The 19,845-nt window shown below is 56.3% G+C and overlaps 1 protein-coding gene across 1 annotated transcript; it reads right to left on the reverse strand.

The window, feature by feature from the left end:
* Positions 1-2,110: 2,110 nt before the first annotated feature.
* On the reverse strand, positions 2,111-18,786 carry GPR179 (G protein-coupled receptor 179). Its single transcript, XM_030295836.1, has 11 exons — positions 17,993-18,786; positions 16,553-16,661; positions 14,220-14,307; positions 13,573-13,808; positions 12,663-12,731; positions 11,936-12,045; positions 11,403-11,638; positions 11,067-11,205; positions 10,281-10,386; positions 9,581-9,727; positions 2,111-7,750 (listed from the first exon to the last, which is right to left on the reverse strand). The coding sequence occupies exons 1-11, from the start codon at positions 18,784-18,786 to the stop codon at positions 2,645-2,647; spliced, it is 7,140 nt and encodes a 2,379-aa protein (XP_030151696.1). The 3' UTR covers positions 2,111-2,644.
* Between the last annotated feature and the right edge of the window lie 1,059 nt (positions 18,787-19,845).

Raw genomic sequence — 19,845 nt, forward strand, 5'->3', positions numbered from 1 at the left:
GCTGATCTTTTTACAACAGCTGTTGAATGCAGACTGTGGGAACAAGATGTGTATGCCCCGGGGAGAGGCAGCGCCGGCGGCTTAATCCAGAGCAGCCACTCTTTATCATATACCGTTTAGTCTCAGCCCTTTTGGCTTAAAATGTACATCAGTCTGCAGCATGTCTGAAGTGAGGTCTGGCCACATCCTATTTGCCTGAGCCCTTGGATTAAGGCAAAATGAGAAGGCAAGTGCTTTCAGCAGGATCCACAGCTGGGGAGTATGGAGGAAGGGGAAGTAATCCAGGGAAGGCAGGGAAGCAGAGATGGGAAGAAACACGCTTAGTGGGCACATGACCGATTGATTTCTCTGAATATATAAAAACAGTGCTTCAAATAAGCTGTTTCATCCCACTCCCCTAGATCTGTCTCAGGGGTCTCTAGATAATCCTAAATAGCAGCTAAGCGGTAGCTGCCACCAGGGAGCCAGAGGATAAGTGCAATTTTCATTTCCCCTTGGGATCAAATCCAGCTGAGCAAATGGCCCAGATGTGAAGGATTTGCTTGAAGGGCCAGGCAGAGACCATCTGCAGTGCCAGCCATGGAGCTGGATACAGGCCGAGAATTAGCCAGACCACCTCAAAGTCCTGAAGGCCACGGTGTAGTTACCTCCGGCTTGCTCTTGTTTGACCAATCTGTCCCTCTCTAAAAACGTTGGAAAAAAGAAAATCACCATAATGAATAAGCTAGAACCCACTGCTTAGTGGTCAAGAGAAAGCATTCTTTATTTTTTTTTCCCCATGGTTTATTTCACAGCAGTGAAAGGAATCACTTTTCTGTTCCCAGCTAGACCAGACACAATGGAATTGTTCTGTTGTGCGGTTAGCAAAATTCTCACCGACTTAGGAGCGGTGAGGTTAACTAGCAGGAGCCCAGAGCAACACTACCTTTTACTCCCCTGAAATCCCAGGCCAAGGGACCAGGTAAGTGGGAGAGGCTAGATATGGGAACAGGGGCATCTGGTCCCTGAATGACAAAGTTTTTCCATTCCTTCTTTCTGGAAATGGAGCATTTTGCTACTTCTGTAAAGTCCTGAATCTGCCTACAGTATTTGTATGCAGACTCATTTTTTTCCTCCCCATTGGGTATTTGGTCTTCTCGTTTTGTCTTTTTCTTCCCCGTGAATGGCATCAGTATCTGTGCAGTTAGAGGGTGGGCTTATTGCCATCTTCAGTGCCCCTGCCCGGCTCAGCCTGTTTCCTCCCCCCACCTCACCGCTGCCAATTCTAGGGCTTTTTTGACCAGTGCTTTTCTCCTTCCTTGTTTCCCTCTGGTTAACATCCTCCTATTCCGGCACTGGTCTCTGGGATTACTTAAGCCGGGGTAGCCTGAACTGACTTGAGAGGATAGAGCCGAGCTCACTAAGAAGAAAACTGTGTTTACATGATGCCTTTTCACCGGCCCTCAGGACAACCTGCCCTGTAGCGCTACTCTTTCTGAGGGTAATTCTTGTGCTGACTGCAAACAGGACCTTCTTTCTCGCTTCTCAGGAAGGTAACTGTTGTGGGCCTCTTGTTACTGAGCAAGCGGTTTGGAGTGCTTCTCACATCAGAGCCAGAAATTCCCCTGCCTCCAGATGCGTGGACAAGCAGAGAGGGGTCCCATTGGTGACAGCCCTGAAAGGCTGGGAGGAGAATGAGCCAGTGAGATGAGCTTGAGACTAGCCAAAGATGGGGCAGAAGTGGGGAGGAACGATTTGAAAAAGCTAGCAAGAGGCACACTCCTTAAACTGGAGGGGGTGTCTGGAAGGGAGAACTTTCCCTTGGCCAGTGTGGGGAGGACATGGAGCCGCTGCCTTGCCTTCTATGCTGTCTCTGGTGTTGCTTTGGATGCCAGATGTTGATAAGGAAGTAAGAGTGCTTGATTGGCTCTACCTGAGCAGCCAACCAGGGCAGGTATGAGGATCAATACAGCAGAAACTGGAGCTCCAAAGTCAAAATGACAAGGTCTTTAAGGCATTTTGGGTACTTTTTTTTGAGCCATTGAGTTTCCCCCCTGCTCTGCGCTGATAGTGTGGAACCTGCTTGGGATTCTCTCTCCCTCTCTCTCTCTCCCTCCCCTGCTCTGTCTCTCTCTCAAAATAAATAAACTTAAGGTATTCCCCCTTATTTATCTTTGAACTTGAGTTAAGTGGCTCCTTAAGCTTCCTGTGGTGACCTTTTATAGCATTCCTCAGACCCTAATGCTGCCAGTGCCTTGCATGGTTTATAGTTTCTTCTCAAAAAAGGGGTCTTTTTATGAGAAAATGTGGGCTGGGCACTGCTGACTTCCTTTCATCCCAAACACTGGCCTTATGAGTGTCCAGACACAGCTGTGTCGAGTCCTCTAGCTGGATGGGGGGATTCGTCAGAAGCAGAGGGTCTCGCCTTTGTTCCCTGGAGCAGGAAGAAGAGTGGGAAGTAACGAGAGGACAAGACTTTCTGTTGGGGTCTGAGCTGCACCCTTCTTGTACAATTTGTCGTCTGAATGATTGACTTCTGGCCTTCATGGAGAGGGCAAGTGGCCAAGTGTCTTTGACTCGGCTCTTGGGGAACATGGAGGACTTGGAAAGGACTTTGGCTCTTGAAAACCAGCCACCAGATGTCTGGCCTCACCCGATGGATCTGTTACTCGCAGTCCCAAGGATAGACAGTTGGAGGGGAGAGTTCTTCGTATGGAGCTATAGAAGCCACTTCTTTGTCTTCAGCGAAGGAGGAAGACTCGTGAGCCTCAGCTTCTTGGAGACTTGGCTCTGGGACTGAGCTGGTCCTTGGCTCGTGTCCTGAAGCTCCTTGGAGTTCTCGGACCCCTTCTAGAGTAAAAGTAGTGGCTGCCTTGCTCCCCTCAGGGCGGGGGCTCTTGCTCTCTGGAAGGAAGCTACCCGGAGGTCTGTGGACTAAAAGGCATGGTGGCTTCTCAGGGGCTGGGGGGAAAAATATTTCTGTCTGAGTTGCTGTTAAAGCCAGAAGGCCAGATTCCTCAGGTGGGGCTCCGGTTCCCTCCCAATCACAGATGTCTGCCATGGTGCCCTTTATTTTATTTCCTTCTGGATCTGTGATTTCCCATCGACACAGCTCTGCCATCCTGCTCCCCATACTGCTTACTCCGTGGGGACTGACTTGGGGTTGGTCAGTGTCCGGAGCCTCTGGCTGGGGGAGGAGCTCCCCGGAACCTGAGCAGACTGTCGCCTGCTCTCTGCTGACTTTTGCTGCTGCTTTTGAAAAGTGTTCTTCAGTCCCCGGAGATGCCGCCTTTTGAGGGATCACCTCTCCTCGCCCTTGGGATTTTCCGTCCACCTCTTGTTCCAGTCCCCCTTTCTCAGCAGCTTCTGTCTTCGCCTCCCAAGGGCAGATGTGTGCTTCTTTAGCAGATGGAGACTCTCTTGCTTCCCACGGACACACTTCTGCCACCCTGGCCCCCACACTGCCTGCTGCCTCCGAACTGCCTTCGCTTCTGGCAGAAGCTTGTGGGGCTGGTTGCGGAGACGGACCCCCACAATCCTGACTCTCCCAGGGACACACCGCCTCCTGTTTCCCATCTGCCCTCTCTGGCTTTTCCTGAACTGCCACAATTTGGGGCTCTGGTCTTCCTGGGACTTTCCCCTTCTCTTGAGGTGTCCCTTTCCCATCCTGTCTTGCCATCCCTTCGTCAGGGACCCTTTCAGTCACCTCCCAGGGGCAGATATCAGCTTTGGCGCTGCCATCAGGGTTAGGATCATCCCACGGGCACACCTCAGCAAGCCTGCCCCCAACGCCAGCCAGGTCCTGAGAGCTGGCCTTAGGTTGGTCATGGCATTGACCGTCCGGGTGGGAGGAAGCACCTGCCGGGGTCATGCTCTCCTGTGGACAGACAGATTGTAGCTCTTTGCTTGCTTTCCCCCTATCTTCAGTAGTGAATTCTCCTGCTTTTGAAGACGGGGCTTCTACTGGGGTTCTGTGTTCTGGGAAGGAGCCCATCTTTGCATCTTGTGTCAGGTCCCCTTCCTCCACTGCCTCATCCCTCGCTTGCAAGGAATGTCCCTCTTTCACGTTGCCACTCGTGCTGAGGGATGAGTCTGAGACCTCAGGGCCCTGAGCAGAGGGAGCCTTCAAGTCCTTCTCCCAAGGACAACTAGCTTCCTCTTCTTGACTCTGTTTTGTCTCCCATTTTGATCTGTCTTCTCCCAGGGAGGTGAGTCTCCCCTTTTCTAGAATTTTCTCCTGTCCTGCTGAGTCACTCCCCCTTTCTTGTTCCAATCTTGTCCCAGTAGCTCCTTCGTTCACCTCCCAGGGACAGATCTTGGCTTTCTCACTGGTAGGTGCTTCCTCCGCTTCCCAGGGACACACCTCAGCTGCCCTGCACCCCACATGGTCCATTTCCTGGAGTCTACCTTTTGGTCTGTCAGTGCCCAGAGTGTCCGAATGCTGAGAGGAGCCCCCTGGATCCAAGCTTTCCCAGGGACAGGCCACCTCCCGCTCCCAGGCTGGCCTCTCCGGCTTCTTTGGAGAGGTAACAGCTATCTCGCTGGGTCCAGGACCTGCAGAAGCCTTTCCTGTGTCATTTGGAAATTTCCTAATGGCCTCAACTCCCAAAGCTCTTTCCTGCCTTGCTCCAGCACTCACCTCCCAGGGACAGACCTCAGCCTTCTCAGCACGCATGGTTTCTTCCATGTCCCATGGACAGATCTCAGCAGTTTTGCCTCCCACGCTGCCTGACATGTGGAAACTGGCTTTGGCTCTACCTGTGTCTTGAGGACCTGGTTGTGGGGAGAAGCTGCCAGGGTCCACATTCTCCCAAGGACAGACTGCTTCCGTATTTTGGAGCTGTCCCTCAGGCTTTTCCCAAGCTGCGCCATCTTTGATTCCTGACGTTCCAGGCATTTTCTCCTCGTCCTTTGGAGATTCTCCTGCTTTTGCTGCCTGTCCTGATGTCCAGTCCTCTCTTATTCGTTCATTTACCTCCCAGGGACAGAGTTCTGCCCTGGCAGGTGTTACTTCCCTCAGCTCTGGCCTGGGATCTTCCCATGGACATACCTGTGTTGCCCTGCTTCCTCCATTGCTGAGGAGTTGGCCACCACCTTTGGCTGAGAAATTATCTAGACATGGGCTGGGGTGCCCAGGGGCTGTGCTGTCCTGGGGACACACTGACTCCTGCTGTTGACTACTTTTCTGCACTGCTTTTCCAGTTTGTTCCCCCATCTCTCCAAAGAGCCCTTTTCTAGAGGCTTTCCCCTTTCCCTGGAGAAATTCTCCACCTGTCCCCTGACTCGGCAGTTCCTTCCCCACTACCTCATCACCCAGCTCCCAGGGACAGACCTCTGCTTTCCTGACGGGAGCATCTCCTGCCTCCCATGGACACACCTCCGAGATGCTACTGCCCAAACTCCCGGAGCACACAGGGGTTCCCGGGGCCGGAGTAGAGACTGCTGAGGGACCCCGGAAATCTGTCCTCTCCCACCGACAAAAAGACTCCAAGTCTCCACTCAGTTTCTGTTCTTTCCAGAAGGTTGCTTTCTTGGGGGTTTCCTGCTTTTCCTGGGGAAGCTTCACTCCCTCCTGGAATGGTTTTCCATTCTCTCCTTCACATGCCTCCCAGGGACAGAGCTCTGCCTTGGTAGTGTCAGGTATACAAGCTCCTGGGCCTGTGGCTCCCTGCTGAGGCTTCTCCACCTCTCTAGCATCTAGCCGGCCCGCTGCCTCAGACCTGCCGTCGTTTCTGTCAGAGTCCTGAGAGGCTGACCAAGAGCACAGACTCCCAGGATCGGCACCCTCCCAGGGACATACCACCTCCTGCCCCCTGACCAGCCTCTCTGGCTTTTTCCGAGCAACGACAGCCACGTTTTGGGGCCCTGACTTTTCCGACGCCTTCCTTCTCTCTTGGGAGTCATCTAGAGCTTGTTGTTGTGTCCCCTTCTCAGGGGCCCCTTCACTCACCTCCCAGGGGCAGATCTGGGCCTTGTTGCCACGGTCAGGCTGACTTGCTTCTGACTGGGCGACTTCCCTGGGGCATACCTCTGCCATCCTGCGGTCAGCACTGCCCGTGGGCTGGAGGCCAGCTTTGGGCGGTTCCCGCCAGCCCACCGGGGCTTCTTTTGCTCGCTCGGCAGTTTTGTCCCCGACTGTGCCCTGCCTGGCTTGCCTCAGTGCAGCAGACCCCGCTTTACCATCTCTCTCTACTTTTGCCTCCCCGGGACCTTGGGATGCCCTCCTGCCTCCCTCTTCTTGTTCCCTGCTGCCCTCCTGGTGGTAGACTTGGAGCATTCTGCTGGTGTGAGCGTTCTGTTGGTTCTGGAGGGTCTCCTCATCGTCACAGGGTGCGAGGGCGGCCTGCTTACTCACGGCCTTGGGCCGGCCTAGCCTGGGAGATCGGGGGCAGGCCCCCACACCCTCTCCCGAGGCTCTGCCCTTCTCCTCCGGCTCAGGACTCCCTTCCCCGCTCTCCTTCTCTCTGTGAGTGCTCCGAGAACGGGTCAGAGCTTTGATAGCCAGGCCGAGACTGTGCATGGAACCCTGCTGAACAGGGGTCTTGAGGCTGTGGGATTTAGAGAAGACCTTGGACTTGTCTTCATCCCCCTCACCGGCTTCCCCTTGGAGACGTCCATCCTCTGTGGCCATCCCACTCTCCCCCGTCCCTCTTCTCTCAACTGCAACCGAGAGGGCCCTCCAGAGCTTGGCCCGAGCGGGGGCAGGGGAGTGGTTGCCTCGCTCTGGCCCCGCGGGGCCCTCTGGAGCTACATTTCCTTTCTTGACTGGCAGTTCTGCATTCTCCCAGGGGCAGATGAAGGTGAGCAAGCTGGGGCTCTGGGGGGGTACTGGGACTGGTGCCAGGGCGGGCAGCGGGGTCGGGGCTGGGGCTGGAGCCGGCATCAGAGCGGGAGCCAACGTGGAGGTGGGGGAGAGCATCCTCGGCTCTCCCAGGCAGGCCCCGGACAGGGCCATGATGGGTGTGGAGACCTGGTGCCGGACAGGCGGGTGAGGCAGCCTTTTCGTGGCCTCCTCCTGAAGACTCCCGGCGGCGGCGGCATGGGAGCCGTGCACACTGCGGCTCTTGGCAGGGGAAGGTGGGGCTGACAGGGGCGCCCCTCGAGCTCGCTCTGGCCTCCTGGCCGATGGCCTCCTCACTGGGCTGGCCGAGGCTGCCTCGGCCTTCTTCCTCTCCTCTCGCTCCTTCGCCAGCCGATAGGTCTCCTCCAGGTAGGCCTGGCTGGCTAGGAGCAGGGCCTGTTCCCTGGAGCCCGCCACCACGCTGAGCGACTTCTGCAGCGATGCAGGCCGGGCCCGGGGCAGCCTGTCGCCCACCGTCAGGTTGTGGGCGCTGGCCGACCTGAAGCCCAGGCCCGGGGGCCCCTCCGCCGCCTCCCGGCTCTCCCTGCTTTCCCGCGAGGCCTTCTTGGCCAGCTTCCTCCTCAGCAGCGAGTCAAGGAGCGGCGGGTCCTGCTCGCGGCGGCGGCTGTGGCGGTCGTGGTCGTAGGCGCTGCGGGACTTGCGCAGGGCCGGGGGCCCCTCGGGGTCCTGGAGGCTGGAGCTGAGCAGCCGGCGGCGCGAGGAGCCGGGCAGGCTGCCGAGGCTGGGGGAGCCCGAGTCCCGGGAGTGCTGGCGGGCCAGGGCCTCCGGGAACTCGGCCAGGCACCTCATGAAGGAGCGGCCCAGGCCCTGGCGCCAGCTGCCCCGCTTCTTGGGCAGGTGCGGGTTGTTAGCGGCCATCTCCTTGGTCTTGTGGACCTCTAGCTGGGCGTAGAGCTTCTTCAGCTCGTCCTACGGGAAGGGGAGGGGTGGGGAGAGCAGAGCCCCCGGTCAGATGCACGGCTAAACTCTCTCCATCCCCCTGGGGGCTGCCCTGCCTCCCCCTCGGCCGTTATTTGGACCACTGTCTCTGCACATCTCTTTCTCACCAAGCTGTGTTCCCTCCCTGCTTTGCACACTCTCAGAATTCGCCTGTCCACTCCCAGCCAGGTCCTCTCGGACCCAAGGATGCAGGGTGCACCCCTTTCTCTGGGGGCACTGTCATCTGATGGGAAGCCACCGGCTTGGGGGGTGGGAAATCTGGGTTTGAGGCCGGTGACCCATCATGTGCCTGGAGGCTATTTCTAGAGCTCTCTGTCTCTCTGTTTTTTTGTTTTTGTTTTTTTTTAAATTCATTTTGGAGAGACAGAACGTGAGTGGGGGTTGGGGGCAGCGGCAGAGAGAGGGAGACACAGAATCAGAAGCAAACTCCAGGCTCTGAGCTGTCAGCACAGAGCCTGACACGGGGCTCAAACTCAGGAACCATGAGATCATGACCTGAGCCAAAGTCGGACACTTAACCGACTGAGCCACCCAGGCTCCCCTCTCTCTGCTTCTATGGGTTCAGTCCGTCAAGCAGCCGACGTCCAACTTCAGCTCAGGTCATGATCTCACGGTTCAAGAGTTTGAGCCCCGCATTGGGCTCTGTGCTGACAGCTCAGAGCCTGGAGCCTGCTTCAGATTCTGTGTCTTCCTCTCTCTCTGCCCCTCCCCTGCTCGTGCTCTGTCTCTCAAAAATAAACAAACATGGAAAAATATTTTTTAATTAAACAAACAAACAAAAAAAGAACCGGCCACCTACTGTTAGCTTCCTTAAGAGGATCGCATGAGCTCAATGGTGTGAAAAGTGTCATATTCAGGTGCAAGTGAGGGAATGGGACTTTGAGAGTCTTACACTTTTGGGTTTCTCCCCAGAGCCAGCATCGGGAGAGAGACTGGGTGCTGTTCCACAAAGTGGGGGGCCCAAAGCAGCACTGCTGTGGCAGCGCGCCCCCATACTCTCTGGCCTCCCTGCTCGACGGGGCCTCAGGTCAGCCTCTTCCCAGGGGAGCAGAGCCCAGAGGGTGAGGAGGACATGGGGGAAAGCCAGGCAGAGACACTTAGGACAAGGAGGGAATTGGGAGATGCAAACAAGTCAGGTGTACAGAAGCCCCGTGGAGATAGAAGGAATGGACAGATGGCTTCCTGAGATTGTTAACCACACCTTAGGTTTTATCAGACAACGGGCTTAGACCACCAAGTTTCCTTATTTCCTACCCACTGAGCCTCTCATTTGGGTTCCATGACTATGACCCTCCTAAGCAGAAAAAGAAGAGTAAAGACGCTCTCCTGAGGTAAGACTCAGGAAGAACTCCCTTCCTCTAAGACCACCAGGTCCAGGGAATGGGTATCCTGTTGTGGAAATCTCTGGTAGCCACTAACTGCCTGAACTACCCAGCCCCATAGCTGGCCCTAGGGTCACCCGCAGCCCGAGTGTAATGGGGACCGAGAGGCTTCTTAATCTGCCCCTCATGATGCCTCTGCTGAGTGGGGGTGGAGCTCCACTCATGGGTCTGCGACCTGGGCCACAGGGACCTTGGGGGTCTTTCCACATGGGTGGTTTGTGACCTCATCTGAATAGAGTCAGGGGGAAGCAGCTTAGGGCAATGGTGGAGAAGGGAGGGAGGCAGGTCTTAGAGAGAGGGAAAGCTGGGGACAAGAGGGGACCTGCAGTGGTACACAGCCCAGATGGCAGGGCAGCAGCGATCCTGGCCCAGTCCCGAAAAGCTAGCATCCAAAGGAGGCAAGGAGGGCGGCACATACCCGAATGTCTCCGGGGTCCAGGCTGCGCTCGCTCCAGGCCGAGGCGATGCTGCTGTCCAGGTAGGAAGCTGACCGCTGGAGGTCCAGCTCGTCCTCATACATCTCATCCACAATCTCCTCTCGGGGAGGAGCCCCCGGCTTCTGGAACTGGCCAGGGTGGGTGTGACAGGGAAAAAGAGTCAACTTTGCTCCCTGTTCACGCCTATTCCCACCTGCCTCATGAAATCCAATCTTCACAGCCTCTCTAATTTGCAATTCTGAGGGCATGGAGACTTTTGCTCCCCCTCATTCTCCCTGAGTTTCTCTAGCTCAGAGACCGGGGAGGGGAGGTCCTGAGCCCCTGCCCCCACAATTCCTAGCCATGTCCTTCAGCTCCCCAACCCATCCCTCTGTAACTGCTTCCAAGATGATTTTTCAGAGTCCACCAAACGAAACTGCCAGTTGTGTTACAAGGACCCCTACAGCCCTAGCTCTTATTTCCTTTGCCCTGAGATTCGAGGCGGAGAGATACAATAGCTTCCCCCCCCCCACCCCCACCCCAAGTGGGCTTCCACTCAGCGCCCTGTGGCTCCGCCCTCTCACCCCCGGGTGTCATCCTCACTCTGACCTGGAGAGGGCGCTGAGGCAGCAACAGATCCACGGCGCGCCCCTTACAAAGGGGCTGGGGTCTGGCTCACAGCCAGGAGGGGCAAGACCTCACCTTAGGAATGAAGATCAGAGCCAGCGTGGTGGTGACTGTGCTGTGGGTGTGGAAGAAGAAGAGGAGCAGAGTCCAGTCCGGGTGCAGGGAAGGAACCAGCACAAATCTGAGGGTGGGAGGGGAGGGGAACGAACGTTACCGGTGGGTGGGAGGGAGTGGCCTGTTCCCTCTCACCTGTCTCACTGGCCCACCTCCCAGCCTGAGCCCTGATCTCCGTGGAGGTTCTGGGTGGGTTGGAAAGGGCAATTTTCCTTCTTCCTGCCCTCTCTTCGGATGTAGGTCCCACTTCAAGCTCATGTTAACCCCCACCTCCGAGAAGCCCTCCCAGACTACTCTTCTCTGGTTGCCTAGAGCACAGACTTGTCCTCCACACCTCTGTGATGGGTGTCCCGTGGGTCGATTCTGCCTGTACCACACGGCCAAGTCCTAGCGGACCCTCATAGCAGGCCTGTTGCTGGATCGGCTGAGGTGGGAGGGTGGTGGGGAAAGGCAGGGAGAATTGAGCACGTGTGGGAAGGAGCATGGTGGAGGTGCCGGAGACGGGGCTTGGGAGTAGGAGAGGAGTTAGGAGTGCGCATGCTTCCTCTTTTTGGGTGTCGGGTGAGACACGGGGTGCAGGAAGGGTGTCTGCCGGGTAGGGAGAGAGCTACAGATGGGAGGCCTTCCTCGCCTTGCCAAGGCAGAGCTGTGTGCGAGGATGGCTGTGGGATGGGGTTCCCTGGCCTGGGAGAGGCAAGGAGTGGTGTGAGGGTGGGAGGAGTGGTGGGTAGGAGGGCCCGTGCTCACCTGGCTGCATGGAAGGCCGCAGAGAACAGCAGCTCATTGTGCAGGGCGATGCCCATGTAGCGCGGCTCATGGAAGGCCGAGGGGACAGCTCGGGTGGCGTAGCAGAGGAAGCTGCCCCAGCACAGGAGCAGCATCTCGGCTGTGGGAAAGCAGGGGCCACCGAGTCAGGCACCGCCTCAGCAGCCCCTTTCTCTGTCGGGTGTGCTGGGGGGAGCCTGGGCCAGGGGTCTGGGGACAAGGCAGGAGGACTAGGTCAGGAGCACCGCCTCCCCCCCCCCCCCCCAGAGGTGCAGGGCTGAAGGCCAGAGTGAGGCGGGCTCGGCGGGAGCGGCTCACCCACAACCATGATGTAGTCCCAGCGGTCGTGGTGGCACAGGTAGAAGTGGCGGCCTGCGAGCGTGTGGCCTCGGGTCACCAGGGGCGTGTGGATGCCTCGTTCCAGGGCCCCCGCCGTCCACACGGCCAGGAAGCCCAGCACTAGCAGCAGGAGCAGCCCCAGACGCTGCAGCAGCCGCCCGTTGCTCAGGTGGGGGCCCCGCTGGGCCGTTCGGGACAGAAACAGCTGGAGCACCCTACAGGGGTGTGGGGCATAGGGGGAGGACCAAGGAAAGGGGGGCCAGGTCTCTGGCCTCTGTCCGTGGCTTCCTTCCCCTCCGTAATACCCATCCTCCTGTCCCTTCCATGGTGTGCTGCCTCCCCACCCCACAAAACGTTGCATGCTGGGGAGGGCTTCGGTGACAGGGGCAGGCCTGGGGGGTGGGCCGCGCACAGGGGGGTGGAGCTGGCTGGGAAGAACTCCACTCTGTTCCAGATGAGCTAGGGCAGCCCGGAGTGAGCAGCATGAGAGCAAGGTCTGCCCCAGACCCTACCTATAAAGCTTGAGTATAATGGTGCCGTAGACAGTGGCAAAACCCAGCAACCGGACCCAGCGGAGAACGATGCAACGGAAAACACTGGGCTTGAAGTACAGGATGAACACCTGGGCACGGGTGGGGGGGTGGGGGGGTGGGAAGGGGGGGCAAAAATAGCTGCTCTTAGCTGCACTTCCTCTTTAAAAAAAATGTTTTATTTATTTTTGAGAAAGAGTGTGAGCGGGGGAGGGGCAGAGATGGGGTGGGGAGGGACAGAAGATCCAAAGAGGGCTCTGTGCTGACAGCAGTGAGCTGATGCAGGGCTTGAACTCACAAACCGTGAGCCAATGACCTGAACCGAAGTCAGACGCTCAACAGACTGGGGCACCCAGGTGTCCCCACCACTGTACTTCCTCTAATGTGCTAGGCCTATGCTAAGCCCATTGCTGACCTTCCTAACAGCCTTGCAATAGAGGCATCATCACCTCCCTTCTGCAGAGGAGCGGCTCAAGTATCAGAGAGGTTAGGTAAATTGTCCTAAGTCACACAGTAAGTCATAGAGCTCTTTTTAGCCTGGACTCTTTGGCTCCAGAACTCACTAGGCCAGCCTGTCATTTGTAGGTATGAGTATGGGGATTTGGAGGTCTCTGAATCTCCCCAAGAGAGCAGAAAGGAGGAAGGATTCTGGGTTGTGGAGGGCGCCAGCCAGGGATGAGGCGGGGCCAGACTCTGGCCACAAACTCACAGGGAAGTAGAGAAGCAGGGATCCAAAAAGGATGGTCTCCAGCAGGACAACTCCAGAGGCTCGGATCCTCTGTGAACCCAGGAAAGAGAGAGGCGTATAAGCAGGGCAGTGGGAGGACAGAGGCTGGACGATGGTGGGAGGAGAGTCTCAGGCCTTTTTTAGGGGTCACTTTTACTGGCCTTGAACCAAGGCCTTGCCTTGGAACATCAGCTCTGCCCTCTCCGCCCACAGCCACGGCCCCACTCCCACCACAGGCTCTTAGCTCCACCATGCTAAGCAGGGTCCAGGTGGCACAAAGCTCGAGTCCCCCAGCCCCATGCCTCTCCCAATCCCAGCCTGGGCCTCGCTGGAGACCTGGGCTCAACTCACAAGTTGTTGGAGCTAGAAGGGATCTCACGCGTTCCCTCGAAACTTTGGGTCAGACCGATTCTTTGTCTAGGTAACCCCTTCTCTGCCTGGTAACCATTTAGCTGACCCTCAGGCCTGGCTCAAGCGTCATGTTCTCCAGAAAGTCTCTCCCAGACCATCTTCGGCAGGACAACTGGGGCCTTTCTCTGAGCTGCCACAGCTATACCCACTTTCCCCCCTCGCCTCTGTTTTGCTGCGCTTTTTCCTTACTTGCCTGCTTCCTCTTTTCAACTGGGAGCCCCACGAGGGTCCAGATCACTTCCCCCGAGTACCTACACTGTGTTTTGAGCCAAGTCCAATGCCTCCATTTTCCAGGTGAGGAAACAAATCTAAGGCAGCGGGGTCACTTTGCCTAATGTCACACAGTGGGTGAGTTGAAGAATTCAGACCAGAACCCATTTCTTCTGAGCTCTAGTCTTAGGTAGTCTCTGGTCTCCAGTTGATGCTGGGGACTCGAGGTGGGAAGGACGCGGGTAGGGTAGAGACGTGGGGCCTTGCTTGCCTTGCTTCGGCGGCAGCGGTAGGAGGCCAGCATGCTCAGGAAGACGGCCAGCATGCAGCAGGCCTGGCAGGCCAGGACCGCGGCCCGCAGTGCCAGAGCTTCCTCCACCAGGCACGGCGTGGCATCCACGCAGCTGGTGCAGCCCTCGGCACATGGCCGGCACCGCAGCAGCCTCCCAGAGCTGCCCTGAGGGGACCCGAATTGCCCAGTAGGCTGGGCGGCACTCTCTTCTAACCCTGTAAAAAACAAGATGGGTGCAAGGAGAGGGGCATGGCCCGGGGCATCCCAGCCTGCTCTCGCACGGGTCACCGTAGCCCTCTCCCTCTCCGTCCGATGGTCTGTCACCGCCAGGGCAAGGGCTGGGAAGGGGAGGAATGAGGAAGTGGATATTCCCAGGGGAGGACAGGGTACTAGGAAGAGGTGATGCCAGGCTAGGGTTCGCTGCAAGGTCAACTTGCATCAGATTGGCATGTTGTGGGGTCATTTTCAGAAGGCGCAGACACCCCCAAGTTGGACCCTGCCTGCCTCTCCTGCTTCTCTTGACCTTTCCCCCTTGTCCCACAAGTCTCCTCCCAGCCTGCCTTTTTCCCTCAGGTGCCCCGTCCGCCCGGCCCAGCCCAGCCTGACCCTCACCACAATTAACATACCCCCGGAGTGGCTTGCCCCGTAGAAGCCGGGTCGGCAGCGGCACAGGTAGTGGCCAAGGACAAAGCCCTGACTCTCCAGGGGGACACACTGCGGGGATGACAAACATGATAGGTATTTATATGGGAATTTCCCTTTTGGGAAGAGGTGGAGGGTACATGTACCTTCCAATCCACGGCCCCTGGTCCATACGAGGGGCCCCTCCCTACCAGAAGTCCTCCCTAGTCCTTAGGAAGCCTTCCCTCCCTGGAAGCCCTACTCTAGCCCCACGGTTACCTCTTTTCAACATACAGTTTGGGGACAGATCACCCTTTTATTCTGACTTGCAATGACAGGAGCCATACAGGTCTCATTTCCTAGTGCCCAGCTGTCGGAGCGAGGGGCTGGGCGAGGTGGAATTTGGGAGAACTCGGAGTCCGATCTCACCTATGTGCCTACATCCTGCTTCAAAGGGTCCCCATCAGCCTCCCTCTTTGGCTCACAGGTGAGTTGAAAAGGCCCCCACAGAGGAGCAGTTTCCCCTACCAGGTGCCATCTGGCTTTGGCACAGGACTGCTTTCCCCAGCCCTAATGCCAGGCTAATGCCAGGCCAGTGGGATGCCAAGGCCAGCTCTTTACTCCACCTTCACCCATTGATGTTTGCCCAGCAGGGGACTGAGCAGACCTCAGAGCCAGGCAGGGAAGAGGAGCACGTGGATGAGGTCAGCTCTGCTGCAGGGAGTGGTTAGGGACAGACAGCAGTGGGATAAAGGAAGGGGTTCACCCTGGGAGATTCCATATCTGGCACCTTTCACCTAGAAAAGTTAGAGGGTGGTGCTTCTGAAGTTGGGGCCCAGCTTCCCTTCTTGCCTGGGGCCCTAGAACACGCTCTGTTTTTGCCACAGTCTGCAGAGTCAGACAAATGTGTATGGAGACGAGCTGTGGCTGGGTTTAATAAGGCACCGAATAATGGCAGCCCTTCTCCATCCCTGGACTTACAGTTTCAAACACATGTGCCCTGAAGAGCAACGGATGCCCAAACCCGCCCCACCTCCCAGCAGCCTGCAGGGCTCGCCTTGGCTCCGCTTCAGCCTAGGAACAACATGCAGTCGAGCGCAACCGTGGAGCGGATTAGTTCACGGGCCTCCCAGTTTCCCAGCCCTTGGCTTTCAGGATTACCAGCCATTGCTTTCCATCATCCAGATTCTCCTGCATCCATGGCTTTGATTCTGCCGGCATCTGGCTTTGGTTCCATCACCTTTACTGGTCCCAGAGCTCTTCAAGCTCCTTCTTTGGTTAGATTTCTCCCCTACTCCAACCAACCATTACACTTGGATCAACAAACACCAACAGAGCATTCTTTGTGGGTCAGAAGGAACCCAGAGCTCTGTCGACAAGGAGAATGTAGTCCAGGAGAAGGAAAGGGGATGACTAATAGGGGCTCAGGTTGCGGTCCTGGGGATGGATGCTGGAGCACCCAGTACCAAAAGGGAGAGGCATACTGAGATTTCAAAGGAATGAGGGTGGCTGTCTCCAGTGGGAGGTGGGGAGTAAGCTGTAAGTGTCCTCACTGTTTTTTTAATGTACGCTCTACGCCCACTGTGGGGTTTGAACTCAAGACCCCGAGATCAAGAGCTGCATGCTCTACCGACTGAGCCAGCCAGGAGCCCGGTCACTTTCTTTTTCAATGTTTATATATATATATATATATATATATATATATATATATAATATATATTTATATATATTATATATATTTATATATATAAATATATACAATTATATAAAATTTATACATATATAAATATTCACATATATAAAAATATTATATATATATATAAATGTTCATATATATATATATTTAATGGCTCCGAGCTATCAGCAAAGAGCCAGACCTGGGGCTCGAACTCACACACCATGAGATCGTGACCTGAGCTAAAGTCGGATGCTCAACCAACTGAACCACCCAGGCGCCCTCAATGTTCATATTTTTGATTATTCATTCAACCTTAAGCGCTATTGCGTATCAAGCCGGGGGAGTTGGGAATTTCTCAGAAATGACCATCAATGCATCCTTTCTGAATTTTCTTCTTCCTCTTTTTTTTCTTTCTTTCTTTTTTTTTTTTTTAGTTTCTGTTTTTTATTGAAAGACAGTTGACAGTAAGTGCCCTCACTTTTAACAAGCCTGGTATCCCATCTCTGTTTATCTCATCACTAGGGATTCCCCCGAGGCCCTGAGAGGCTGGTACACTTTTGTCAGCTACTCCTGGGAGCTGGGTGGTGGCAGTGACGGGAAAGGGGAAGGGAGGCAGGACCCTAGCGCGCCACCCCACGTCACCATCCTCCTTATCCTTACCTGGGTGCTGTTGAGGTCACACAGGTGTGTGTTAGAGTACCAGCCCGGCCCATTGGCACACTGATTGATGTCCACGCTCTGAAGATCGACGATCATCTGCACCTGCCCCCTAGGGCAGTGAATTGGCAGTTAGGGGTACCATGAAGGATGCCAAGGTGGACGTGTGTCCTTGGGCCCCAGACTAGGGAGGAATGCAAGCTTTGCAACCTTCAGCCTAGTGGCTGCAGTGTGTCAGGAGAGAGGGCAGGGCTGCATTCCATGTCTCTAGAGCTATTAATCCTCACTCTTTCTGTGGGCAACGATCTGCTTTCCTGGAGGGTTGTCCCCCCAACATCCCTCGGCTTTTCAACATCCTGGCATGTCCTGGTTTCTATCAATGGGTGGAGGGAGGGGGCATGTCAAGACGTGTGGGAGCGGGGGCTCTGATGATCTGTCTGAAGGGGATCTTCACACTTCTCCACTGCATGGACACACACACACACACACACACACACACACACACACACAACTCAGCTATTAACCACCCCCCCCCCCACTCTGCCCAAACCAGATCTGAATTGATCACAGCAAAGGAACTGTGGAATGGAGCTGCCTGGTCCAAGGGCTCCCCACCCCTGCTCTGGGCTGAGCGGGGGAGAGCGCTGACTAGGAGCCAGGCTGCTGGCTGGCACGAGGGAACCCTGCTAGGAGCAATGAATGGGGACACATAGCTGGGAAAACAATGTTGATTGTCGCATGCCTTGCAGTTCTGTGTCCATTTGCTGCCTCCTTCCCACCAGGGCTCCCAGTGACCTCTTTATTCTGAAGGAGAAAGTCGGTTATTTGAAGAGTACCAGTCAGGACAGGCAGGACTGGAACCCACTTGATCTTAAGAGTATAGCCATTGGGAGTGACCCTGGGGACCTGGCTGACTCCTAGACGGAAAGGGCAATGGTTCCAAGCTTCCCCACCACCCCCGCCCCCGCCCCCCAAAGAACTTTTCCTCCCTTGGAGAAGTCTCCTTTTATAGTTCTAGACGGCTAGAGAGCAGCAGGTTTGGCTCCTGGAGTGCCCGCCTGGCTCTTCTGAGACGTCTCGTGCCTGGGCCATCACTGTCATCCACATCAAGCCTTCCCCTGCCTTCTCCCCACTACTCAGACGTGGACGCCAAGACCTATGCCCTGCTACATCCACACGTCCATACGCACACATGCGTATCCCCACATGTAAGTGGATTGATTCATACACGCTATGTCACTATGTATACTCGCACCTGTGTGTGCTAACAGTTACAGAATCCCAGAGTCAACTGCAAATATACACAGCTGAATGCGAATACGCACATCTGTGCCCCCCAGATACATATGCGTGTGCCAAATGGCCCACGCACAGCTGGCTGGACTCGAGCCCCCCACCCCCACATACCCACAAATGCGTCGAACACTGCACAAACGTACTTACCTGACCTCTGGGCTGAGGTCTGGCTTGAGTCCATAGAAGGTGGCAGAAAGCGTGATAAGCCAGCCAGGACGGAGCCGGCCGGCCTGGCATTCCAGAAAGGGGGGAGATAGCTTCACATGCTGCATGTCTCCCACATAGCCGTCCCCCTGTGGCCATTTGGGGCTGCCGAGGCTCCCTAGGTCATTGGTCAGCACCCGCTTCTGCAGGGCAGAGGTGTCCGGGGCCCCGGTTGGGCTCTCCTCCTGTACTCTGCTTCCAGACAAGTCCTGAAGGATGGTCTCCTCCCCTATCCGGGTGGCCTGCAGGGCCAGCTGCAGGTGGCTGGCCCCTGGTGGAGGGTTAAAGATCAGGAAAGCCCGGTACGCCCTTGGGTCCCCCTCGGCCACGCTGCGGACCAGTGCCTGGTACCACTCCACATCCTCCTCCACACTGGACTCGCGGATGTCGTTGGCTTGTAGCAGCATGTTGAGGAAATTGGCGGCCTGGGCAAGGGTGCCCGCTGCCCTCCACAGGACTGGGGGGAGCCCCGGTCTGGCTCCTGCGCCGTGGGCTTCGTAGCGCTCAGTGCAATTAGCCCCTGACAGCTGTTGGGCATCTCCAGAGTAGAGAAAAGCCAGGGCTGCCTCAGCCCCCTCTGGGGGTACCCACATAGGTACGGAGCCCGGCTTGACTTGGGAGGACAGTGGCGGCAGAGAGCGGAGGGGCCGTGGGTCCCCCAGAGCCCAGCTGCAGAAGAAACAGCAGCCCAGCAGCCCCCATACAGGGTGGGGCGCGACCACTGCCCTGGTGCCCATCTTCGGGGCAGCTCTCGGGGACCCCAGGGTCCAGGCTGCCTGGGGTATCAGCAGGCTCAGGAGAGCCCAGGCAGAGGCTGGCTGGCTCCCAGCCTCCTGTCCTGGCTTTCTCTCTTCCTCTCTCCCTCTCTCTCTCACACTGGGCTGTCTTGCCTGTTTTTCCTTCTCTCTAACGTCATCAGCAGGCTTCTGGATGTAGGCATGAGGGCTCTGCCCCTCCTCTCTCAGTGTGACCCCCCCCATTGGAAACCCTCTTAATCCTGGCACCACCCCTCTTCCCTCCTCCTCTCATCCAGCATCTAGGCTCCCTCCCCCCACTCCCCACCCTACATCAGCTCCAGAGAGACATAAATGGGAGGGGAGAGGAAGAGACCAGTTGTTCTCTCCCTCCCTCCTCCCTCCCTCTGCCCTTTGCTCCATTAGGAGAGATGGGCAAATCCTGGATGGGGCGCCATAGCAACCACAGATGAGCTCGTGCCCCTCTCTCCACCCCTCTGCTCCACTCAGCCTCCTGGCAGCAATTGCGACGGGCACGATAAAGGGCCAAGCTGCAGGTCCTGGCAATCTGCTGTGGCTGCCCGTATCCCCCTGACACCGTGCTGCCGAACTGGAATTTGAGATCGGGGGTGGCAAGGGTGGGGAAGAGAGCCTAACATAACTACAGTCAATCTTTGTACAAACGGTGGCAGTTTATTAAGTGTTTTTCATGTACGTTATCTCAATGAATCTTCCCCACAAGCACGTAAGTAGGGTCAACATCCTCATCCCCATTTCACAGATGCAGACACTGAGGCTCAGAGACTCACCCAAGATCACATAGATGCTCACTTTAAGTTGAGACTCAGGGGCGCCTGTGTGGGCTCAGTCAGTTAAGCGTCCGACTCTTGGTTTAGGCTCAGGTCATGATCTCGCGGTTCGCGGGTTCGAGCCCCTCATCGGGCTCCGTGCTGACAGTGCAGAGACTGCTCGGGATTCTCTCTTTCTCCCTCTTTCTTTCTCAAAATAAATAAATAAGCTTAAAAAAAAGTTGAGCCTTAAACCCAGACTTCTGACTCTCCA

This window comes from Lynx canadensis, chromosome E1 (assembly GCF_007474595.2).
Source record: "Lynx canadensis isolate LIC74 chromosome E1, mLynCan4.pri.v2, whole genome shotgun sequence".
Classification (NCBI taxonomy): Eukaryota; Metazoa; Chordata; class Mammalia; order Carnivora; family Felidae; genus Lynx; species Lynx canadensis.

What these genes read in the sequence shown, in the direction of transcription:
- GPR179 (XM_030295836.1), bottom strand. Translation starts at nt 18,786, where the DNA reads ATGGGCACCAGGGCAGTGGTCGCGCCCCACCCTGTATGGGGGCTGCTG. An exon ending in ACCGCTGCCGCCGAAGCAAG is followed by an intron (nt 12,732 to 13,572) that starts GCAAGCAAGGCC and finishes CTGGGTTCACAG; the next exon opens with AGGATCCGAGCCTCTGGAGT. An exon ending in CTCTGATCTTCATTCCTAAG is followed by an intron (nt 9,728 to 10,280) that starts GTGAGGTCTTGC and finishes CACCCTGGCCAG; the next exon opens with TTCCAGAAGCCGGGGGCTCC.